A 22,900-nucleotide genomic window follows, 5' to 3' on the forward strand; every position below is an offset into this window, starting at 1 on the left:
CAACTCTGATTTACATCCATTACTTCCTTTCCTCCACCAAAGAGATGTCCTTGACCTTGTCAATTGCCGCCAAGGCTCCATTCGTAGCATACCCCGCGCTTATTGCTGCCAACTTTGTCAACACTAGCGATGTTGACTCGTCAATTCTCATTGAGTTCATTGATGAAAAATCCGTAGAGGGCTCTGATTCTTCGGTCAAGTTGGTTTCTGCCGGAAAGACCGTCACCGACCAAGTAGAGATCTTGAGTATTTTGGCTGAACAGTTCCCTTCTGTCTTGACTGCTGAATTGGGCAATGTATGGTCCAAATTTGCTGTGGATAAGTTATATGTTAAGAACTTCAAGGAGTTGGCTGTCGACTTGGAAAAGCTCGATGCCCATCTTAACTTCAAATCTTTCATTAGTGGTTACAGCTACACCACTGCTGATATTGCTGTGTGGGGTGTCTTGAGAGCCAACGCCTTGATGGGTTCTGTGATCAAGAACGGCGTGTACACCAATGTCTCCAGATGGTACTCGTTGTTAGCTGATGATTCCAGATTCGAGTCAGTTGTTGAGTTCATGATTAAGTCTGTCAACGACTTGAGAAAGTCTGCCAAGACAGCCAAGAACGGCGGAAAGAAGGAAACACACAAGGCCAACTTTGAAATCGACTTGCCTGGCGCCGAAATGGGCAAAGTTGTTACCCGTTTCCCTCCTGAACCTTCTGGATACTTGCACATTGGACATGCTAAGGCTGCCATCTTGAACGAGTATTTTGCCCACAATTACAAGGGTCAATTGGTGATCCGTTTCGACGACACCAACCCTACAAAGGAGAAGGAAGAGTTCCAGGACTCGATCATTGAAGACTTGGCCCTCTTGGGAGTCAAGGGTGAGAAGGTCACCTTTTCCTCGGACTACTTCGACACTATGTACGATTTAGCTATCAAGTTGATCAAGGACGGAAACGCCTACTGTGATGACACACCTTTAGAAAAGATGAGAGAAGAGAGAATGGTGGGTGAAGCTTCGGCCAGAAGAAACAGATCTGTCGAAGAAAACTTGCACATCTTCACTGAAGAAATGAAGAACGGAACTGAAGAAGGCTTAAAGAATTGTTTAAGAGCAAAGATCGACTACACTGCTCCAAACAAGGCCTTGAGAGACCCCGTAATGTACAGATGCAACTTGACTCCTCACCACAGAACTGGCACCCAGTGGAAGATGTACCCTATCTACGATTTCTGTGTCCCAGTTGTTGATTCTATCGAAGGAATCACCCATGCTTTGAGAACTAATGAGTACAGAGACCGTAATCCACAGTACCAATGGATCCAGAAGGCTTTGGGCTTGCGTCCCGTCGAAATCTGGGACTTCGGCAGAGTTAACTTTGTCAGAACGTTGTTGTCCAAGAGAAAGTTGCAGTGGTTCGTCGACAAGGGCCATGTCGCCAACTGGGATGACCCTAGATTCCCAACAATCAGAGGTGTCAGAAGAAGAGGTATGACTATCGAAGGTTTGAGAAACTTCATCATTTCCCAGGGCCCTTCCAAGAACATTATCAACATGGACTGGTCCACTATCTGGGCCATGAACAAGAAGGTAATCGACCCTGTTGCTCCTAGATTTACTGCTGTCTACGCCGAAAATGCTGTCCCTGTCAAATTGTTGAACGTGCCTGCTGAAGCATACACAGAAGAGAAGCCTAAGCACAAGAAGAACCCAGAAGTCGGCAATAAGCCAGTCGTCTACTTCAACGAGTTGTTGATCGACCAGGCTGACGCCGACTTGGTTGAAGGCGAGGAAATCACTTTCATGGACTGGGGTAATGTCATCGTTTCCAAGGTCAACAAAGAAGGCGATGTCGTCAAGTCTATCGAAGCCAACTTGCATTTGGAAGGTGACTTCCGTAAGACTTCCAAGAAGATCACGTGGTTGGCTAACACCAGCGACAAGGTGGACGTCGATTTGGTTGACTTTGATCACTTGATTACCAAGGATAAGTTGGAAGAAGAAGACAACTTCGAAGACTTCCTTACCCCTGAGACCGAGTTCCACACCAAGGCTTTCGCTGATTTGAACATTCGCAAGTTGAAGACTGGTGACATCATCCAATTCGAAAGAAAGGGTTACTACAGAGTTGACCAACCATACAAGGAAGGCAAGCCAGCGGTGTTGTTCACCATTCCCGACGGTAAGGCCGTTTCCAAGTATGGCAAGAAGTAGTATATAATGCCTCTCTAATGAACATATTATATAAGGGTTATTGTGGTAGTCAGAGACCATATGACAGAAACTAGTCCATAGCTTCTGTTAGTTTCTGTCATAGAAACCAGTCCATGGCTTCGAGCGTAGTAAATCTCTACTGTAGTCAAAGTAGCGGAGCACAGAGCTACTATAATACAAACCATAGCATCGCTGTAGCAGTATACTAACAGTAGGAACCTATAGTAGCATACTAACAGTAAGAACCTATAGTAGCATAACTAGAAATTTCGCAGACAACAAATTCGCAACCGGATCTGTGATTTCCACAGGATCTTCAAATGCCGTTACTACACAATGGCACTGCTGCACCAATCGGCAATCTAGATCGAATGGTGAACCAGGTGGTTCCAAATTTGTGAATAATCGCCAATTAATATCACAATTATTATCACCGATTCAAATAATATTGCCTGCCCCAATTATTTCAATCCCTTCTACTGATAAGATATCACAAATCCGGCTCTACAAGCCTGTTCCACATGCCTTCGGTGCACTGGAAACATGGATAAGACGCAGATGGAACGTGTTGTGCATGGTGGAAGCACTTTTCGGTAATTGGCTACACCCTGAAAAACGATCTAGGTGGCTTAAATTATGAATTGTGCCTGGAAACCACCAACTCCACGACACCTTACGACTCTCTAACTCAGGAAAGCCTCAAAGTTGGCGGAATCTCCAGACGCTTGGCGCAGAACAGACAGGTCCAAGAACACCCAAGCGGAGAAAAAGGCACGAAGAGTCTCTTTGACCTTGGCAAGGAATAGGAGAAAGTCGATCCCACAGCTCTAAACTTGTCCAACAGAACTGACCAGGTCTTGGATCCCCCACCTACGGTGTCCATGTTGGATTGTACAAGAATGTCGCCTAGCAGTTCGAAACTCACCAGATTTTGGGTGGTTAGGGGGGAAAGTGGGGTTGATCCAATTATAAGCTCATCGGCTTTATACACTCTTGGGGAAATCTTAATATTCCCAGCCGGAGCTTATCTATGGCCCAAATGAAGGACAGAAATAAGTATAAGACCATCGGAGTTTGTACACCAAAATTACTAAGAAGTAGTTGCTCTTTTTCTGGTAGTAATCTCTAAATCTGGACGTCTTGATTATGGTAGATCACCCTTCGTGAATCTCCCCGCCTACTGCCACACCGAAATATACTACAGCAATGCTCAAGTCTAGCACTATGACACCAGCTTCCAGTGGAAGAGTGATCACTAATGGTTACAGCACCAGTCCATTACTGAAGAGCCCCACTTCTCCAACTGGATCAAAACTATTATTGGAATCGCTTGCTTCCAACAGCCATACATATACGCTTGATTCGCCAGTGTCCTCCTACTCAGTTCTTGGGAAGGACTACTTTCAGTCAGGAAAGGAGCCGATCTACGAAGGTGCTAACGGGATTGTCCGAAAAGCTACGGATAGGACACGGACACTAACGTTGATCATAAAAAGGATCAAACAGAGAGACCAGTCTACTCAGCACTACAAGAAGTCTGTTATTATGGAATATGATACCATCAGAGCCTGTAACCACAAGAACATCGTCCAGATTTTGGACATCGCTGTTATTCCCGATTCATCTGATTTGTGCTTAGTGTACCCATACTACCCTAAGGGTGACCTTCTAGACTTGATGTGTCAGGTGAGAAGGTTTAAGATCGAAACGTCGGCAAGCTTGAAGGATTCTGTTTTCAAACAGATCTTGAAGGGAGTCAACTACTTGCATTCCAAGAACATCATCCATCGTGATTTGAAGACAGAAAACTGCTTGATAGATGCTGACGGGGTTATTAAAATTGCTGATTTCGGGTATGCTTTGAATCTTAACGATGACCGATTCAAGGGCTACTTGAAAGAGAACCCCGTTGAATTCTATTGTGGAACTGCAAGTTTCAAGGCCCCAGAGTTGTTCGTTATTGAAGATGAAATCAACAAGGAAGAGTTCTCGTTTGACCAATACTTGGAGAATATCGAGGTGATGAAGTATGTGGACTACTGGTCTCTAGGCATAATATACTTGAACATATACTTGATGAAGTCTCCCTGGAACAATGCAAATGCACTCGATCCGAAGAACATCGCATTTACAAAGTACCAAAAATACTATCCCGAGAATGATTCACAGCTTTCCCTTATAATCAAGGACTTGAACAGGAGCTCTTCGTCATTTAGCAACAACCCTGCCTTGGCCTTGTTCAAGAATTTGCATTACGATTCCAGAGAGTATATTCTTGGAATGTTGAATCCAACGCCGGATAGACGGTTGTCTCCCAAGGAAGTTCTCGATTCCAATTGGCTTAGCCAGGTTTATTCACCACCAAAAGACTTGGTTAACTTGATAAAATCAAAGTAGATTCAGATGTTTTCCCTTCATTCTGCTGCATTATTAGTGAAGATCATGTATTTTTAACGTTCACTAGGTTTGGGTTTTCTTATTTATGTTTTTATATTAATGATGATAATGGGTTTGATACTAGGAAAGTAGCAGTGGGTGTAAATATAGTAATAATTATAAGATGCGTTACGACTGATAGAAGCTACATTCTCCAATCTCCAATATGAACTTTGTAATCAGTTGGATTGTATTCATATGGCCAGATGGAGTAGACTACGAATTCAAAGTCAATGCAGCAACATAGTGTCAGAAAGGATCCTACTTATCTAAAATGAAACAGGCAACTTCAACAGGATGAAATCCTTCAAATCCATCCTCATAGCTACGAATCGTGGTGGAAACGAGAAGTTAAAAAAAGGGCTAGTCTACAAATTCGACTCAGCAGTGTCACAAATCCAACTTAAACGATTTTAGTGCTTGTATAAGTGAATCAACTCCTTCATTTTCTTGTACAATCTTCAAAATGACCTTGTTGTAGAATTCATCAAAGTTGTTCTCCATATCCAGCAGGTAGCTCAATTCATTGCCTTTTGCACTTTCAGAAACATCATTAGCAGATTTACCTCTCTTTGAAGTTTTCTTATTGAAGCCAGGTTTTTGTGAAGAGTCATTTGAAGACAATTCCGTTGTTGGACTAGCAGATGGAAGTCTAACCTGTTTCTTTGAATTGACATTGCTAGAATTTGCATTGTTAATTTTTGCAATCTTTAACTTTGAATTGATGATGGTCTGATTGGCGCCGATGATGCTTCGGTCCAAAGAGTCTTTGTCCTGTGATTCTTTTCTCTTATTGATAGAAGAAAATTGGGTCATACTGTTAAAATGTATGGAAGCAAAGAAAGAAGAAAGGAAGTTATAAATCATAATCTTTTTGCTGCAAATTACTGTGTAGAAATGCGACCACCAAAAGATTTAGCTGCAAAATATAAATGTTTTATGAAGAGTCGAGAATTGAGAATTGGGTGCAAAAGGACATACAAATATTGTATGGATTAAACACAAGTCGACCATATATGTCTTGAACAACAGTTTGTATCACTTCTGTCTGGTTCATGTATAGCAATGGTACTTTAAAAGATAGAACAGATCCATATTGAGTTCAGAAACGAAAACGAACGAATACAAGGTGAGCCGATAAGACAATCAAAGTAGAAATAATACCGAGTAACAATATGAAAAACGAAATTGCGAATTCGGTGTTGGCATGAGCAGTGAAAACTATTGATATGAATGATTTTATGAAAAAACAAGAAGCCATCAAGTCTATACGGATGGTTTACAGGACATACATATAAAGCCAGATTCGAGTCAATTGTCGTCAGTAATCGACGTTTGACTGTTTTTAGCCAGCTTCTGGTTTAATGGTGCAACACCTACAAAATATAGTAGTACCCGGACGACTTGTGAACATTAACACTACATGAACATTAATATAAACTCGAATATACGATTTAGCAATAATACAATTGGCGTGGTAGAATAAGCAAACCCCTATGGATCAAAACGGCAGACAGCTAGATTATTAGTTCCCGCAACATAGGCCGGAGGGTATACCTGTGATGAACAACGGAAGTTGGCATGGAATAGATGAAAAAAGAGAATTTAATCAACAATAACAATAAAAATAAAGAAGTAATTGGACATATAAAAAGATGGTTGATAACATGAGGATGGCGATGGTGATGAGATCACATGATGTTGTCAAAAGACATTAATAATAACAAGGAAGCAACAAGAACTATAATTTGATCTCCTTTTGATGAACTGCTCCACAAACATATCCTTAATAAAGACCTGTTTGACTCTGGTGGAAGTTGCCCATTCGAAGAACTCTAGCTAAGCTTTACTCCACAAAGCCCAACTAAAGAACTCCTTAGCATCAGAACACAACCAGGCAATAGAATTTAGATTTGAGTCCACAAAAATAGCATCTGTGGCTATGACTGTGACCTGGCAAGAACTAAAGTTACTGCTAAATTCTGGTTCTGTAACTATTTCTGGTGGTAGTTCAGATAGCCATAATTCCCAACAGCATTTCCGTTGCCACTAGAAACTTGTCCAGTAGCAGAGCTAGTAGCAGCACCTCCAATCTGATTTGTAGATGTTCTTCTGGGATTACCAGGACCTCTGACTCCCAACGGGTTTTTGGAGAAGGACAATCTGATTCCTCCTTTTCCGTTACCTCCATTGGGTCTTGGCAATGCACGACCATACAACTCAGCTAATGCTCTAGTGGCATGTGCTACGTCTTCAAACTCTACAAAGCACATAGGACCATGGTTGTGGCCAGAGGTTCCAGAACTGCCAGAAGTCCCAGACGATTGGTTCTTCGTACGGAATGACAACCGACGGAACCCTTTCTGGGGCAGGAACAAGGCACGGAGCTCAGCTTCCGTTGCATCTGGAGGTAAATTACCGACGTACAAAGTATTACAAGGAGGATTCTGATCAGCAGGATTGGCTGGAGGAGGTACTCTGGCCAATAAAGACAAATCTGGAACATCCTTAGAGCCAGCTACAGCGCTCAGTCGAGGAGTAGTAGCACCTGGCTGAGGCTGTTGAGACTGTTGAGATTGTTGCTGTGAAGCTGGAAGCTGTTGTGAAAGCTGTTGAGCTTGCGATGGCTGAGAAGTAACAGCCAATTTTGCAGCCTGTGACACCTGGCTGGTTGCAGAAGATGTAACAGAAGACCCAGATAATGATGCTACATTTTGCAGAGATTGCTGAGGTTGTTGCCCTTGTTGAGATTGCACTTGCAGTTGTGGAGTTTGAGATGCTAATAAACCTGCTGCTGTTGGACCCTGGGGAGCAGAAGCTGGAGTTTGATGTGTCAAAAGTGAAGCAGCAGTTTGAGGAGCCACAGAAGGCTGTTGACCTCCAATGAGAGAAGAACCCTGTGGTGCCTGGGAAGAAGTCAAGCTATGAATAGGTGCTGGGTTACTGGTACCGGAACTGGTGAAGAACGCAGAAGAAGTTCTTCTACGGTCAGCAGAAGCTGAAACAGATCCTGAAACAGAAGACCCCGAAGTAGCAGATATCGAACCATTCTGTGGATTGCTACCACTACTATTGCTGTTGCTGGTATTATTATTGTTGTTGTTGGATGATGCATTGGTTGGATTAGATGAAGAATTTGTCCATTCAAACGGAGCCGTCACATTTACTCCAGGAGTCTGAGGATTCGAGCCTAAAGGAACACCCGAAGAGGGGGCCTTGGCCGATGCAGAAGAATTGGATCCCCATGGATCTCTAACCAAGTTTTCGTACTCTCTGGCATCGTTGTGAGATTCCATCAACAAAATAGACTTACCAGACAAATCTGTCAAGTCTATGGTTCCAGAGCCAGAAGCTGGGGGAGGAACCAGAGCATTTGATGCAGGTCCAGAAACAGGTCCAGAAGCGGCAGCAGAAGAGAAAGGATCACTAAATACGAATCTCGATCTCTGGTTGCCTATAGACTGTCTCTTTTGGAAATTGTCAAAAGGCACAGAAGCTCCTGAAGCTCCAGTGCCAGAAGGACCACCAACTGCTTGCTGCTGGCCATTTACACCCACGGGACCGAGAGCTGGATTAGACGACTGGTGATGAAGCTGTGGGTGGTTTAAGTTTGGAGGAGATATGTTCGCATTTGATAATCTTAAAGAGTTGAATGCCGTAGAAGTATTGTGGATATTCTGGGGAGAACTCAAAACAGAAGAACTGCTATCGTATTCAACTTTCACAGGAGGATACTCGCTACCAAAGATGAACTTTCCATCTATCAATTTACCGGTCGTCAAACAAGTGTTTCCGTTCTTGAAATAGACGTAGATTTTGTAGTCTTTTACTTCGATTCCAAGTACTTCGTCAATCACCAACGAGAAGATAAGAGTCGCTTCTCTCTTGGACAAATCCGTGGGGATGTTGCCGAGAACCAACAAGTTGGAAGTAGATGTTCCAGGATTAGCTGAAGGATATGTGCTATTGATGGCAGAAAGAAGTGGGGGACCATGAGGTCCAGCTACCAGAGGTTGCGCTGAAGTCCCTGAGATGGAACCACCAAGAGGTTGTTGATGCTGAGGATGCTGTTGTTGATGCTGTTGCTGATGCTGTTGCTGATGCTGTTGTTGTTGATTTGTTGGCAAGAGCGAGCCGTTAGAGGGCAAAGGGTGGAACTGGTGTATATTGTTTGGTTCAGACATAGCGGACATGTGATGACAATGTGATGTTTAAAATAATGAAAATGATAAGTATGATAAGATTATGGCAGTGATAACTATTTGATTGAGTATGAAGTTATCAGTTCGAGTAATCAATAAAGAATATTATCAATAGTGATATGTTATGTTAATGATATATGAGTGATATGGTGTCAATGCTAGAGCGAGGATGAACGCTGACGTGCCCAGAGGGATGCGAGAGATGACTGTACAGAGTGGAATGACGTTGCTTGAGCTTTATGACTACGAATCTTCAGTATGATACTTGAAACAGATTCTGTAGAAATTACAATGAGTGCTGATTTGGGATTAAGAAGTGGTTTGAACTATTTCTTTAGATTTGAAAGATTTGTGATCTTATGCTATCTCTAAACTTCTGTAACTCTGCAAAGATATTTGTGACTCGTGGCTTGAATTCTTGATGAAAATATCAAAGGCAATATGAAGAATGGTGGATAGATGCTATCAATATTGAATACAACGCTAATTTTGAGATATTCGCTCTTTCAGTTCAGGATTTGTGGAGAGTTCCTTTATATATAATCCTTAGTATTCCTTATTGAATGATCTGGTGGTATGGGCGGGATTGATGGTTGTGGTTGGCTGGCCCAGACAATTGTGGGTTCTTTTGGATTTTCACCCGGATAGAATCGTGTTGATTTTTTTCTTTTGGCTACGAGACTCGGACGCGTGGTGGAGATGCGATTTGGAGCGCGTACGGCGAGCTGTGTACGATGGATGGACGCAGGCGATGAGATGGCTTTGGTTACGGAGAAAGAAAGAGTAATCGGGATTCAAGACGCTGATGATAGTTGATATAATTTTTTTTGTAACTTTTGGCTTTTGGCTAAAGGCAGGACAAAAAAACGGTCGGTATATACAGAAGTGCGGATGTGGCAGAACGTGTGGGAACTAGGGAGCGCTAGGGAGAGCTAGAGAGTTAGAGAGAGCAAAGGCCATAGCGAGAGCAGGAACTGTCCAGCTAGAGACACAGAACACGAGACTCTAACAAATAGAGGGTTATCTGATGGAACTATATGGCTCAGTTATGAGATATATTGGCGAGAAAACTGTGAAACAGCCCAAGGAGAATTAGGGGAACCAACGAGAAAAAAGACTAAATTTAGGGAGAGATTAGCGAGAGATTCCTAAGATTATCCAGAAGATGAGTCAGAATTACCGAGACGAAGAGATAAACAGAAGGGGGCTGTAAGAGCTTCAGATGGTTATCTTGTCAACTAAATGTGTTACCGATCGGCTAACACTGCCCGTATCTGTTCTTCTGGCATCTATAGCCACGAAACACCTGGTGGTTACGCCCAATAGCTTGCCTGTTAGAACTGGCTAGCGAGAGCTCCGACTCGCACAACGGGGCCAAGTTCTTCCCCTACGAGACGCCAGCCTGTTTGTTCAGTAGCATTTCTCACTAATATTTCTCAGTAACATTTTCGTTTCGGCTGTTCTCTCGCTACAACCGCCACTAAACGTTAAGCACTTCTCTCACACTACACTTACCCACACACTCTCTGCCCACACTACTCCATTAAACCATGCCACACTCGCTCACAAAGTTGCCATTCTACACTAATTCTGTCTCTATCCTACACTAAGACTATTCAAATAGACTATTATTCACTGGTACCAGACCTACGCGGCAGTCCCACACTTACACCGCTGCCGCCACCACAACCCAGCCATTTGCCACCAGCAAAATTCACAAAAGCAGGAAATCCGTTTGACCCCATTTTTTTCTCCGGCTAGACTCTTTTTTCTAAGGTCTCCCCATTGTAGACCAGAAAAGTGTTAGAGTGCTGCGGTATGCAGGACAACATTTTCAGACTCGGTGACGGCCAGCCAATCATATCGCAGAACGCTCGACGCGTGCTAAGCGAAACCAGGTAGTGCACAGGCAATAGTGCGTGCACTTACCACACGTATGAAATTTACACAATGTCCTGAGTATACGCTGGCCCGCCTTTGCCACCAGGTCACGCGAGCTGGGCACCAAGTCAGTCATGCGATGGTTTGCACATGATATCGAACGTGATAGACTGCACCTGATCAATTGCACATGTATCAGAGCATGGATCAAGATAATGTGACTCCAACCTGCCATTTGGTGGCAGTATTTAAATCTGAAGAGGATCAGTGAATTATTTGTTCTTTTTATCTTCTTTTCTTTACCAATTCTTCTACTCTTGATACACATCTCGCTCTCATACTTTCTGTACATATAATCAACATACTACACTCCTACAACTGCGTGTATTACGTTTGGCCATTTATGAGCAATGCCCAGTATCTCTTATTCGTAGACTCTCCCATATCGACTTTTCCACATTTCGCCAGACCTGATACCACGTCTGAGACAGAGCTTGAGATCTCCATTCAACTGGCTTGATATCCTTGTTTATCAGTTTCTTGTTGTATTCCCATTTTTTGCAGCTTTCACTGCTAAGTCAAATGACTGCATGCACTCCTTTATCAAATCTGTACCAACATTCAATTGAACAGTTATTCGATTTACAAAAAGTGTTCCTAGATTCACCTTTATAAAGCAATTGCGCTGATTCCAATACAGTAACTCACGATGACTGAAGATATTCTTGACACACAATCCTATGTCAACAACTCTTGTCTCCAGCTCCTTCTCCAAGAACTCGTGCCGACGTCGATTCGAGTGTCTCACAGACTCCACGATTCAACGTCTACCACAGGAGCTCTGTTAGCGAATCTGACAGAACCAACACAGGCCGACACACAGCTTTCATCGGTTCGAAATGATTTACCTGGAACGGTTAATGTTCTAGAGTCGTCTCTTCTCAACAACGACGAAGTCACATTAAGAATAGAAACCTATGGATACAGTTTGGGGCTCAAGTTGGCTGAAGTGCTTCTCTATAAAAACACTACCAGTGGAACTAAGCTAGTGGATATATTGGATATTATGAAGTTCGTGTGTAGAGACGTGTGGAAATGTCTCTACAATAAGCAGATGGACAATTTGCGGACAAACCATAGAGGCACATTTGTATTGGTCGATAACAACTACAAGTTGATTCAGAAATTGAACAGTCCCAAAGGAATACACGACACTTTGGCTAAGAGCAGGGTATATTTGTGGCTACCTTGTGGAATCATACGAGGGATATTACTGAGTTTCGGCATTGAGCTGAACGTGACAGCTGAAATCACACTGTTTCCAGCCGTTACATTTAATATCCACACGGGCATCAACAATTAACAGCATTGCATCGAGCCGATGGGATAAGTCTTACAAGAGTCAAAGATAGCTTGATTCCAATCGAAAACGGCAGAGTTTAAGAAATTGCAAGTAATTGTAGTATTTCAACTCATACAGAAAAACATAATAGTCAACAAGTCTACACTTTCTGACTATACCCTGATTTATCAATACGCGTGCTCTCCATACATAGAATAACAGCGACTGTTACCTATATAGTCTCTTAACAAGTTCTAGTCGGTGGACTAGTTTTGGAGCTTCTTCTCGTGTGACACCACAGCGATAAAAGATGCTTGTGAATATCTTCATATCCAAAGAAAGCTCTCGTCCAAATGATGAACTACATTAGAAACATCTCATTCAATATTTACATGTAATGTCTCCTGTAGATATAGAATCTAACACCAATCGCCGATTCCATTTATATGATCGTCTCCTACATTTTTGGTTTTGTGTAAGGGTTCATCGCTCGAAATTCAACCCCAGATCTCAGAATTGTTTGGATGGATGCTCTTGAAGACTTTCAATTACGATTTCATCACACTTTAGAATGTCGTATATTGCTCCCCCAACAGTTCTCCGTATCAAGCGAAAACGTTTTCAAGACCCACTTCAAGCCTTGGTTCTTGAAGATCGTCGGGCAGCGAAGAGACTGAAACCATCTACACCAATCTCTTCAGCAGTAAATTCTCCCGTAGCGACTCCTACCAAGGTTCAATCGTCAGAGAACTTGAACTATATCTTTAAGTTAGCCAGAACAGATACTTTGGAGAACACTGCCAACGATGCTACTATTTTACAGTCTGTTTTGCTGGAAGCTGGCTTCCGTGATGAATCGCAACTAGAGCTGGAGAGCGCCCTAAACAATAGCAATAGTAACAGAAAGAGAAAGTTCATCATTCCCATGAGGCAGACCGAAGAGGATGTGACGATTCCGAACGAGCTTTCAGACATGTTGAGTTCGTTCTTATCCGTGGGAAAAGAGAATGCGATTGCAAGCCCAGTAGCTAGAAAGAAGCGAACTCGAGGAATTGTTGATGTGAGCAATGAGATACACGAGTCTTCAGAGACCCCAGAGATACCAGCAGTCAATGAGGCTTCCGCAGAAGAAGAGCAATCGGAATATGTTTATGATGTATATCAATTGACTTCTACTGAGCCGTTGACTACAGCTAACCATCCACAATCTCAGATTGGGTATATTCGCTTCTTTGATGACGATGATGACTTCTACGAGTCTGACCAGGATGAAACCAATAAGCCTACAGTCTTCTCAGATGATGAGGATTCAAATGCAGAAGATTTCTACCAGAATGATTATCCTAGCGATGAAGATGCTGGGGCCTATAGCGAAACAAATTCATTTGAAGTCGAAGACGACGATGAAGACCAAGAAGATGAATATGGAATTATAGCAGAAGATGGTGTAAAATCAAACCACGACAATGATCTAGAATTGGCAGATGATGAAATCGAAGATTATGGTGAAATCGCCTATTTAGAAGAAGACAAGTACTATGTGGATACTACAACGTTGGAAGACGAAGATTTCAAACGGAACCGCTTCTTTGAAGACGATGAAGACAACGAGTTGGCCATACACAGAGACAGGATATTTGGGCGTCTTGAGAAAATGATAAATGAAAACGATTAGCCTCATAATCGAAGATATTTGACAATATGATTTGATATCGTACAGAATATATTTACAGATCTAATATACAAATATATACATATGGGCACGCTTAGGAGAAGAAATATCTGCTCTTCATTACTTCAGAGAGATCGAGTTCTCCTGTTGGTGGGCAATTCAAAATGGATACTGGAACTAGAACAGGGGTGAATTCTTTCCTGTTAAATGTTTTGGTAAGTTTCAGCTCCAAAGATGAATCGTACTGTTGAACGAGTTTGGGGTTATACCTTGATCTAAAATATAACGTAGGATTATGCTTGTCTAAGATTTTTTGGACACTTTGAGTTGATTCACGATTAAAAGGTTTGTCTCCAGTTGAATTGTCATTTGTCATTTGCCTGAGTTCATGATAAAGGATCTTATCTATCTTTGTTCCTCCACCATATGAAGAAATATCGTAAGTCTTTCTTAGTTCCTTTATTTCATCAACTAATTGTGCATTCTCTGCTCTATACACCCAGACCAACTGGAACGACTTAGACATTGTGTATAGCAAATCTTCACGTAGATTCTCTGCGATATTAGATGAATGGAGTCTTACGAATTCTTCTCTTAATAGTACGGAAAGCTCATCAACGTGGTTTGGATATGTCCAGAACGAATCATGCACTGAAACAAACGGGATATTGGCTTTCTTCGCCGCCACACACGTCATGAGCATATGAATGGAGTCAATTGAGTGTATGAAGTTTGGTGCAATGGCATTCATCTGCTTTTTCTTGTTGATTGGAGCGATTTCTTGTGGCTTGTTAATGGATATCAGTTGCAAAGACGTTGGAATCACATCCAGTTTGCTATGCTTGTATAATTGCACAATGGGAAATCCAGAGAGGGAGGTCCACATCATTGGCTTGAATGAAGTATGGCTCGAGAATGATGGTATATTATTGGTTGTACTCTTGTGTCGGATAAAGTCTACAGTTTCCAAATCAAATGAGTTGATAGCCCTGAAGCAATTGTCAACCAACCAATCTTGAATTATTCTGGCACCACTAAATAACTCAGAAATTGAATTCAAAACGTACTTCGATAGATACAAGGAAAGGGGCCGGCGGTATCTTCTTAATTTCTCAAGGAATTCCAAATCAATTTTTTCATCGTTGTGGAGCTTAATTTCGTGCTCCTGAATCAAGTCCTTGATTCGGAGGTAGATCTGTGAAGCTCCACCATATGTAGTTACACCATAAACAGTAGTCATCACAGTCTGCTTAATCAACTTTCTGTTGAGAATCTGCATAGCTATTGAAGATAGTTCAAAATTGCTATTGCTACTATCACTATTACCTTCTCCTGTGAGATCCTTTTGGACCTTTTCTATCACAATTTGAAGAACAGAACTATAGACGTCTCCTCTTTGCAGTAAGTTTTCTTTATTGGGAACAATATTGACTGCTTCACCACCTGCTGTATCTGCACCTAATGCAGCATAATGTTGTAGACCGTTACACGATCCATCCTGATGAACTGGCATCCGGCTCCTGAACTCTTCTATTTTATTACCTTGTTCAACGTAATTATATGCTCGATTCAACTCAATACAAAGTGCCAATGTCTGCCACGGTTTATCTGCTTCCTTCCACCACAGATTCTTGCTCAAGGGATTTTCAGCTGATTCTCTTATAGATTCCAAATTCTCATCCACAAACTGAATTCTATTTTCAAATGACAACTTGTCCTTTCCAAACACTCCAGCAAGTTGGTACTTTAGCCAATTAAGACCTGTAGAACCCAAAGGTTGACTATGCCAAAACATCATTATACCTCGCACGGCGTCTTCTTGATAATGAGTTAATAGAGAAGCCATAGGATAGGCGCGGCCCCGGAAGTCGACATTATGTGGCAAGAAGAGCATGTCTCCGTTTACATCGTAGCTATTAGCAACAACGTGAACCAAGTTGAACAATATCCGTTTAGTCTTGAGGTCATTATAGTCTTCTTGTTCTTCTGTTTTTAGTACCTTTAAAGTGGGCGGAATTTTAAGAAATCCTTCGTCTAGTTTCATAACTTCATTGAATACTTGGAGCACTTCTGAGTTGATTGCCCAGGCATTACTTCCTAGGTAATTGAGTGCTTCGTAGGTTGAATTTAATTGTCCCGAAGAGTTGGCCCTATCAATATATTTCATTGATGTCTTAATGTCCGAAGAAGTGATTATTGGCTTCAAATCAAGCAAGTATCCACCATTGGTAGGAGATACCCATGGCTTGGGAGGGTACAACATTGGAAAATATAAAGATTTATTGAATGCGAGAGAATCGTAAATCTTGAACTGTTGATACAAGTACAGGTGAATTCTTAATATCCCCACAGTTTTCTTTCCTTCTAAGGGAACTAATGTGGAATGAAACGAATCGAAATTATCATGGGAATCTTTCTTATAGTCACCTTCCACATATTGACGAAGAAGTTGCTGTGCTTGCACGAATTCCTCGAATTGCTGTGGAGGGATTTTGAACTTGCAATTGTGAATGAATATGTCGATCAAGGCTCCAATGAGTCTTGCAGCATCATTTTTGTCATTGAAAAATTCTAAAAGTGTCTTCTTTACATTCGTAAATGATTTGTCTTTCATTAGCAATCGAGTGAATAAAGATAACAAGGATTTTGTTAAGGTAACTACTTTGACTCCACCTTCTTTAGAAGAGATTGTCATTGAGAGCATATTGGAAAGAAATAATGTCACTAAAGCTCTCTCGGGAATAAGTTCGAGATACGTGAGGTATTTAGTAAGTATTTTTTCTTGTTCATTAAGGTTAGTAGTAACAGAAACGGTCTTGAGTTTGCTCTTTAGTCTTTGTAATTCCTTAACATTGGATTCAAACCACGAATAGATCATTTTGGAATGAATAAGCTTGAAGTGTCCAATACTCTGTAATTCTCTACTTTTAGAAAGCTTCCCTTTGTTTTGGACATGTATGGAATCAAAGTTTTCTACCAAATCAAGACAGTTTGATTCAAGTATCATTTCTCTGGTTTTGTTGAAATCCAAATAGTTGTCGATGAAATCGGCTCTCTCTTTCTCTGTCGAAAGAGAATCATAGATTTCAAACATTTTCAACTTGTGAGAGTCGTTACTGTCATAGTTGGCAAATCTTGTGTAACCAATATATCTACAGAGATTCTCTAGACTGACATATCCATTGTCATCTTTGAAATTGTCAATGGCACTTGCTGCAAAGTTACCGCTGTCCACTTCAGCACTAACTCTTTCTACCCAAGGCAATTCCTTGGGTGTTAAGGAGTTAATCGCACAAATTCTATTCAACTTATCTAGCGTCTCCTTCTTCGTGATTTCCTGGGCTAGCTGAGATGGTTTGATATGGAAATTCTTTATTAGAGCCCCAGCATACTTAGCAATAGATTGCTGATATATCCCGCCATACTTTACTCCATCATCAAGGCTATTTACAACACATAGAACTAGTTTGGAGCGTATCTCTGTGCGTAATTGGTTCATCTCATTAGTTGCTCTATTTGCTTTGAACAGGTTTTCTACAGATTCAAACTCGTCAACGAGTAACTTAATATTCTGGATATGGACCTTTCCTTGAGAAATGAGATTGGATAGTAAAAGCAGAAAGCAAGAGTAATAATTCACTCTATGTATTGATGCCATCTTGACATCTGGAGTATTTATCTTATTTCGTAACTTTTCAAGAAGCTTTCTTGACCGATTAAAGTCATTCTGCATCACTGACTGGAAAAAGCTATTGATAAGTATACTGGTATGAATATTCGGAGTTCGCTGTTCTTTTTCCTCGATAGAAATTTCTTTGGCTACATCAAAAGGTGAAATATCAAGAACTTCTCTCAGAAGTCGATTTGGAGATGGAACAAGTCCATTAGAGTAAGCTGAGGAGTTACTTTTCGGCACAGACACCCGGCTATTGTACCGCAAAAACGCTCGCCCAATTACAATGAGTCTCTTTGACTTTCCCACATGCATAGACTGGTCCCTTTTTGCTTATTTTGTAAGATTAAAATGAATATCTAAACCGGAATGAAAGTAATAGACTCTACGGATACAAAATTCCGGCATATGCATCTATAATAGACGCCTGCATTTAATAAAATAAATTGTCAATAATTAAAATGAGCAATCAAATTGTTGACCTGCATATATATAGGTAGGTGAAAGATAAGCATTCGGTCGAGTTAACCAATAATTTTTCATATTCTTTCAGCAGTCCATTGATCCGCTTTTATTGTAGATTTCTGAGGAGCTGGACGCCGCAGAAAATGAGAAGTGTTAGTATTACAAGAACCTCGGTTCGTTTTGTCTCGGATAAGGCATCTCGTTTTGTCCCTAAGTCTGGAGTGTATCCGCAAGGCTTTTCAGTGGGAGGAATCCACTGTGGAATCAAAAAAGATGGTAAATCACTCGATTTGGCCTTGTTGAGAAACGACTTTGGAAAAGATGCCTCTGCTGCTGCTGTTTTTACCACCAATAAGTTCAAGGCTGCTCCTGTTCAAGTTTCGTCTAAGTTGATTAAAGAGAAGAAGGGTGTTGGTATCAACTCGATCATTATCAACTCTGGTAACGCCAACGCTGTCACTGGTGCCCAGGGGATGAAGGATGCCGAGGATATGATCTTAGTGACAGACTCGGTACTTGAAAATCCAGTCAACTCCACCTTGGTCATGTCTACTGGTGTCATAGGTAACAACTTGCCTATCGACAACATCTTGTCTGGTATTCCCAAGTTGGCTCTCAACAATTTGGGTAGCACCCACGAGCACTGGCTCACTTGTGCAACTGCCATTTGTACTACAGATACCTTCCCCAAGTTGGTTTCCAAGCAGTTTGAATTGAATGGACACACCTACACTTTGGCTGGGTTGGCTAAAGGTGCTGGTATGATCTGCCCCAACATGGCTACCTTGTTAGGATTCTTTGTAACTGATGCTCCTGTCACGCCTTCGGCTTTAGGCCAAATCTTGAAGTACTCTGTGGAAAGATCGTTCAATAGTATTTCTGTGGATGGTGATACTTCCACCAACGACACTATTATAGCTATTGCGAATGGTGCTGCTGGAGGGCCAGTAATCGACAACAACTCTAGCACTGCCGAAAGTTTCGCCGTTGTTCAGAAGGAAATCACCGGCTTCGCTCAGCAATTAGCTCAGTTGGTAGTAAGAGATGGCGAGGGCGCAACCAAATTCATAAACATCCATGTTAAAGATGCATTGTCCTACAAGGATGCTAAGATCGTGGCATCTTCTGTTGCCAATTCATCTCTTTTCAAGACTGCCATGTTTGGTCAAGATGCCAACTGGGGTCGTATTTTGTGTGCTATTGGCTACTCAAAAGTTTCTACTGCTGACTCGATTGTTCCAACAAAAACCAGTGTTTCGTTTGTTCCAACCGATGGCTCTGAGGAATTGAAGTTGTTGATCAACGGTGAACCAGAAGTTGTGGACGAAGAACGTGCTTCAGAAATCTTGAAAAGTGAAGATTTGGACATCGTCATTGACTTGGGCACTGGAGGTGGACAACTGGCCAATTTCTGGACTTGTGACTTGACTCACGAGTATGTTACAATTAACGGTGACTACAGATCCTAAAAGTATAGATATATTCCTATAGTTCTTATATAGTTAATAAGCATAGTCAAACATAGTAGAGTAGTATTCAGCTTTATAGAAATCGTTTACTGCCCTGTTTTGAAGTGTTTTTCGTGTATTGTTTCTTGCATCTTTTGCAACCGCAAGGCTACATTTAACTTAAAAGCGTAATCACCAAGAAGTTAAGCGCGGTGTAGCAATTGAAAAATGAATTTCGCGAAAAAACGAGTCGCGAACGGTAAATACTGAAAAGTTAGCAATTCTCAAGTGAAATAGAAAGACTTACAAAAGCCATTGGAAGGTGTAAGCTCGATTGGTTCGATTGCCTATTTTGAATCACAGATCTGGATTTCGTATTCCACGACTCTTAATTTATGAACACCATTTCCGTTTTCTGACAGTTTTAAAGTCATATTAATATTTGCAATTGATAGAGTTTCTCGCTGTAGATCCAGAGACCCAACTCCATCTTAGTACACACTGTTTCTTATGTTGAAGAAGCATGGATTATCCATACGAAGAAACATGCACTGTTGCAGAGCTTCCCAATGCTCCAAACCAATATAGAACTGTCTATGGAATGGTGCTAAGAGTAGATAGAAATACGAAGACTAAGGATGATCCGCAGTTCATGGTCTTCACTGACTTCACCAGCAACAAACTAGTTGAAAAAGAAGAAGAGTATCCAATTACCTTTGACAATATCCAAGTTCAGGTCGACGAAATGTTCCTGATGGACGTGATGAAGTTTCGTATGCATAACATCGAATCAGATTACAGAAAGTACCACTCTAGTGAGAGGAAGGATATCATTCAATTCTATAACCTTCCTAGATTCGATCCCGCATCCCAAAAGTCGCTCCCTGTGGAGCACTACTTCATGGTAATAAAAGTGAGACTAAGAACAAAGAAGTACTACGCTAATATTCTAGAATGTGCTACGTTTGATATTTCTTTAGTAGACTACAATCTGGCTTCTGACAATGACAAGGTTTTTCTAAACGGCTTGTACAAACGGATGTTAGAACGCTTACCATTGAAATACTTCAGAAGGGTTGGTCTGGATGTATACAGAAAAGTATTTCCGCCGGAATACTTTAATATACTTGAGGATTCAATTCGTAGAGATGACCAGCAGGCACAGGTATCTCGAAAGTCGGTTCAGGAATCCAGAGTATTGCCACCGAACATGAATTCAATACAAACACACGCTCGTACCTATCCTCCAATACAAACCAATGTTCGGACAAATCCACCCATAAAGGATGAAATCATTTCTAGTGGATCTACAATCGTAGAAGATTTGCAATATCCGGGCGATTACCAAGTTTCTTCACCAGCTCCATCTGAACCAGCGTCTCCAGCTCCTGGAGCTAGAGGCAATACATTCAGCTTCAATAGCGTCAGCAATGATAGCAGTACCGATAACAGCCATAACAGAGCCCTTAGTAATCAAAATAATAACATCAATAACAGTCAAAATGATGGAATTTCAGTTTCTACGCATTCTGCTAGTATTGAAAAGAGCTTCTATAGCGATGCTCAGAAAGTGAGCAGAAGTTCGCAAGATTCTGGAAGTCCTTTCTTCAGCATTCAAGAACTCGCTGCTGTGCCTAACAGAGTAGACAATAAAGTATACAAAACCAAAGCGTACCTCATAGCTACCAACCCCAGTGATTGGCAGCATATTTGTTGCAAGACATATGACTACGATGTATCGCAGCAGGATTACGTATATACGGACCCTACTATAAGAAGTATGGAGTTGATATTTACAGACATTATGCCTTCTCAACGAAGAGGACAGTTGCTCACAAATGCTAACTCGATTACAGTTGGTTTACACGAAGATGAAGATATCCTCGAGTTCTTTGAAATACAAAGAGTGGAACAGCTCTACGTTAACCTCGCCGATATCGCCGAAAAATTTTATAATGGCTCTACCTTTACTAAGCTAGTGGAGCTAGAATTATATAAAAAAGAGATTCCTGTCAATCAAATCCATGAAGACAGAAGAGGGGATGCAAGTATATGTGTGTGGGCATCAAGGCATCTTCTGTTACTGAGTCTAGTTGGTTAGCCATGTTAGTCACAGATAGAATTTTTCTAAACAGGCACAGACTTCAGCGTAATTATCGTCGGTTTCAATAAATAATGCATGTCTTCCTGGAAGATGTACCAACACTTTATCGTCAACATCAATATTATTGTACAATTGTTCAGTAGCTTCACTATTAGTTATTCTGTCATTTTTTGGCTGCAAAATCATGACTCGGGTGGTTTTTCCGATGGAATAGTCCGACTTAAGGAGCGAAAGTCCCCTGTCAAGCATCTGTACAAGTTGTCGAAGTGTTCCCCCATCTCTACACATTAGTTCTGTGTTCAAGTATTGCTTCCATTCTTCAGAAGTCGTGACGTCTTCCACATCGTTTGAATCTTGTGTCGTTTCGTTTTGACTGTACTTCCAGTTCGGAAATAAATACGCCCCAAGGTATCCAATATAGAGTATCACGATACAGGGTGCTAGACACTTGTGAGGCTTGACTAGAGGACTATTAACTAGACAAGACGAAATGATGTTTCTATATTTTCCCTCTGAAAGATACGATAAGGCGATGCCGCCGCCCATAGAATGGCCAACAATACCCAACGGTAATGTTTCCTGGTCGGTCCCCGATTCTTTGGTAACACTTTGAAAGTGTTCGATCATTCTATCCAAATCTGTTAATGTCACTTCTTTAGTGGCTCCCACGATACCTCTTTCTGCGCCTAAGGAAGTTCGTCCTGAACCTCTTTGGTCGTATATAAAACAGCTATATCCCAAGGATGTCAAGCTCTCCATGAGCCGGTAGTACATTCCAGAATGTTCACTCCAACCATGGAGAAGAATCAACCTTCCTCGAATTGGAACCGATTCCAAAACGGGGAAATATACAGTAAAGAAATTCACACCGTCATGATGAACTATCTCTTCTACAATCCGGCGATTGGGATATTTGAGTTTATAAGGTGCCTCTATTCCAAATTGAACTTGATAACTAGAGGCCATACTACGTGGACTTCTGCACAAACGAACAAGGTATGTTCACCGTATTGACAAGCGCACAAAAAATGGCTTCCAAAACTTCAAAATCTCAATAGAAGAAAAATCTCTCTTTTGCGTAAATTTGCCGATCTCGTTTCTTTAATATCATGGCTTTTGTAGTAGCTCAGCCAGGTGTTTGCAAAATTCGGTTGGAACATGGATCTCATAAATTCACAAAGCCGGAGGAAAGCAATTTACCTTCCGCGTAATAATAATGTGCCGGCATGCATACCGAAATTCCGCGATAAAGACTAATTGCTTACGATGAGCAGATCTTGACGTAGGAATCCTGAAAGAGGAACCGAATCCGCTTTTCCGCTTTGGGAGAAATATAGTTGGGGGGGATACTTACCTTAATACTTTGGAGGATAAAATATGGGGTTGACAAGGTGGAGGATCCTTACCTCATATACTGATAAAGAGATTGAAAGAAAAAAAATCGATAAAGCTGAAGTGCCAGTATTGCGA

The 22,900-nt window shown here is 41.4% G+C and overlaps 9 protein-coding genes across 9 annotated transcripts; 6 read left to right on the plus strand and 3 right to left on the minus strand. All coding sequences in view use genetic code 12, as the record gives it.

Annotated features, from left to right (window-relative positions):
* Positions 1–44: 44 nt before the first annotated feature.
* SYE1 (glutamine-tRNA ligase) lies at positions 45–2,243 on the plus strand (the record flags this gene model as incomplete). Its single annotated transcript, XM_001384930.1, has 1 exon — positions 45–2,243. One exon carries the CDS (start codon positions 45–47, stop codon positions 2,205–2,207), a length of 2,163 nt encoding a protein of 720 aa, XP_001384967.1. The 3' UTR covers positions 2,208–2,243.
* A 1,170-nt stretch (positions 2,244–3,413) lies between these two features.
* On the plus strand, positions 3,414–4,604 carry PAK3 (ser/thr protein kinase; the record flags this gene model as incomplete). The annotated part of the gene is made up of 1 exon (XM_001384931.1): positions 3,414–4,604. The coding sequence occupies one exon, from the start codon at positions 3,414–3,416 to the stop codon at positions 4,602–4,604; it is 1,191 nt and encodes a 396-aa protein (XP_001384968.2).
* Positions 4,605–5,033: 429 nt separating this feature from the next.
* PICST_32413 (predicted protein) lies at positions 5,034–5,459 on the minus strand (the record flags this gene model as incomplete). Its single annotated transcript, XM_001385245.1, has 1 exon — positions 5,034–5,459. The coding sequence occupies one exon, from the start codon at positions 5,457–5,459 to the stop codon at positions 5,034–5,036; it is 426 nt and encodes a 141-aa protein (XP_001385282.2).
* A 621-nt stretch (positions 5,460–6,080) lies between these two features.
* WHI3 (Protein involved in regulation of cell size putative RNA binding protein) lies at positions 6,081–9,610 on the minus strand. The gene has a single exon (XM_001385246.1). The coding sequence runs from the start codon at positions 8,834–8,836 to the stop codon at positions 6,638–6,640; it is 2,199 nt and encodes a 732-aa protein (XP_001385283.2). The 5' UTR covers positions 8,837–9,610; the 3' UTR covers positions 6,081–6,637.
* Positions 9,611–11,433: 1,823 nt separating this feature from the next.
* On the plus strand, positions 11,434–12,447 carry TRS33 (Transport protein particle 33 kDa subunit (TRAPP 33 kDa subunit)). Its single transcript, XM_001384932.1, has one exon. The coding sequence runs from the start codon at positions 11,436–11,438 to the stop codon at positions 12,087–12,089; it is 654 nt and encodes a 217-aa protein (XP_001384969.2). The 5' UTR covers positions 11,434–11,435; the 3' UTR covers positions 12,090–12,447.
* A 192-nt stretch (positions 12,448–12,639) lies between these two features.
* On the plus strand, positions 12,640–13,743 carry PICST_32416 (conserved hypothetical protein; the record flags this gene model as incomplete). Its single annotated transcript, XM_001384933.1, has 2 exons — positions 12,640–13,513; positions 13,553–13,743. The coding sequence occupies 2 exons, from the start codon at positions 12,640–12,642 to the stop codon at positions 13,741–13,743; spliced, it is 1,065 nt and encodes a 354-aa protein (XP_001384970.2).
* Positions 13,744–13,834: 91 nt separating this feature from the next.
* RPO32 (mitohcondrial RNA polymerase) lies at positions 13,835–17,527 on the minus strand (the record flags this gene model as incomplete). Its single annotated transcript, XM_001385247.1, is given in 4 exon segments — positions 13,835–16,675; positions 16,694–16,953; positions 16,984–17,252; positions 17,289–17,527. Coding segments are annotated over 4 exon segments (3,609 nt in total), but the record flags the coding sequence as incomplete, so codon positions are not given.
* A 494-nt stretch (positions 17,528–18,021) lies between these two features.
* On the plus strand, positions 18,022–19,347 carry ECM40 (ornithine acetyltransferase (ARGJ); the record flags this gene model as incomplete). Its single annotated transcript, XM_001384934.1, has 1 exon — positions 18,022–19,347. The coding sequence occupies one exon, from the start codon at positions 18,022–18,024 to the stop codon at positions 19,345–19,347; it is 1,326 nt and encodes a 441-aa protein (XP_001384971.2).
* Positions 19,348–19,849: 502 nt separating this feature from the next.
* On the plus strand, positions 19,850–21,427 carry PICST_32419 (predicted protein; the record flags this gene model as incomplete). Its single annotated transcript, XM_001384935.1, has 1 exon — positions 19,850–21,427. The coding sequence occupies one exon, from the start codon at positions 19,850–19,852 to the stop codon at positions 21,425–21,427; it is 1,578 nt and encodes a 525-aa protein (XP_001384972.2).
* Positions 21,428–22,900: the final 1,473 nt, after the last annotated feature.

Source organism: Scheffersomyces stipitis, chromosome 5, assembly GCF_000209165.1.
Source record: "Scheffersomyces stipitis CBS 6054 chromosome 5, complete sequence".
NCBI lineage: Eukaryota > Fungi > Ascomycota > Pichiomycetes > Serinales > Debaryomycetaceae > Scheffersomyces > Scheffersomyces stipitis.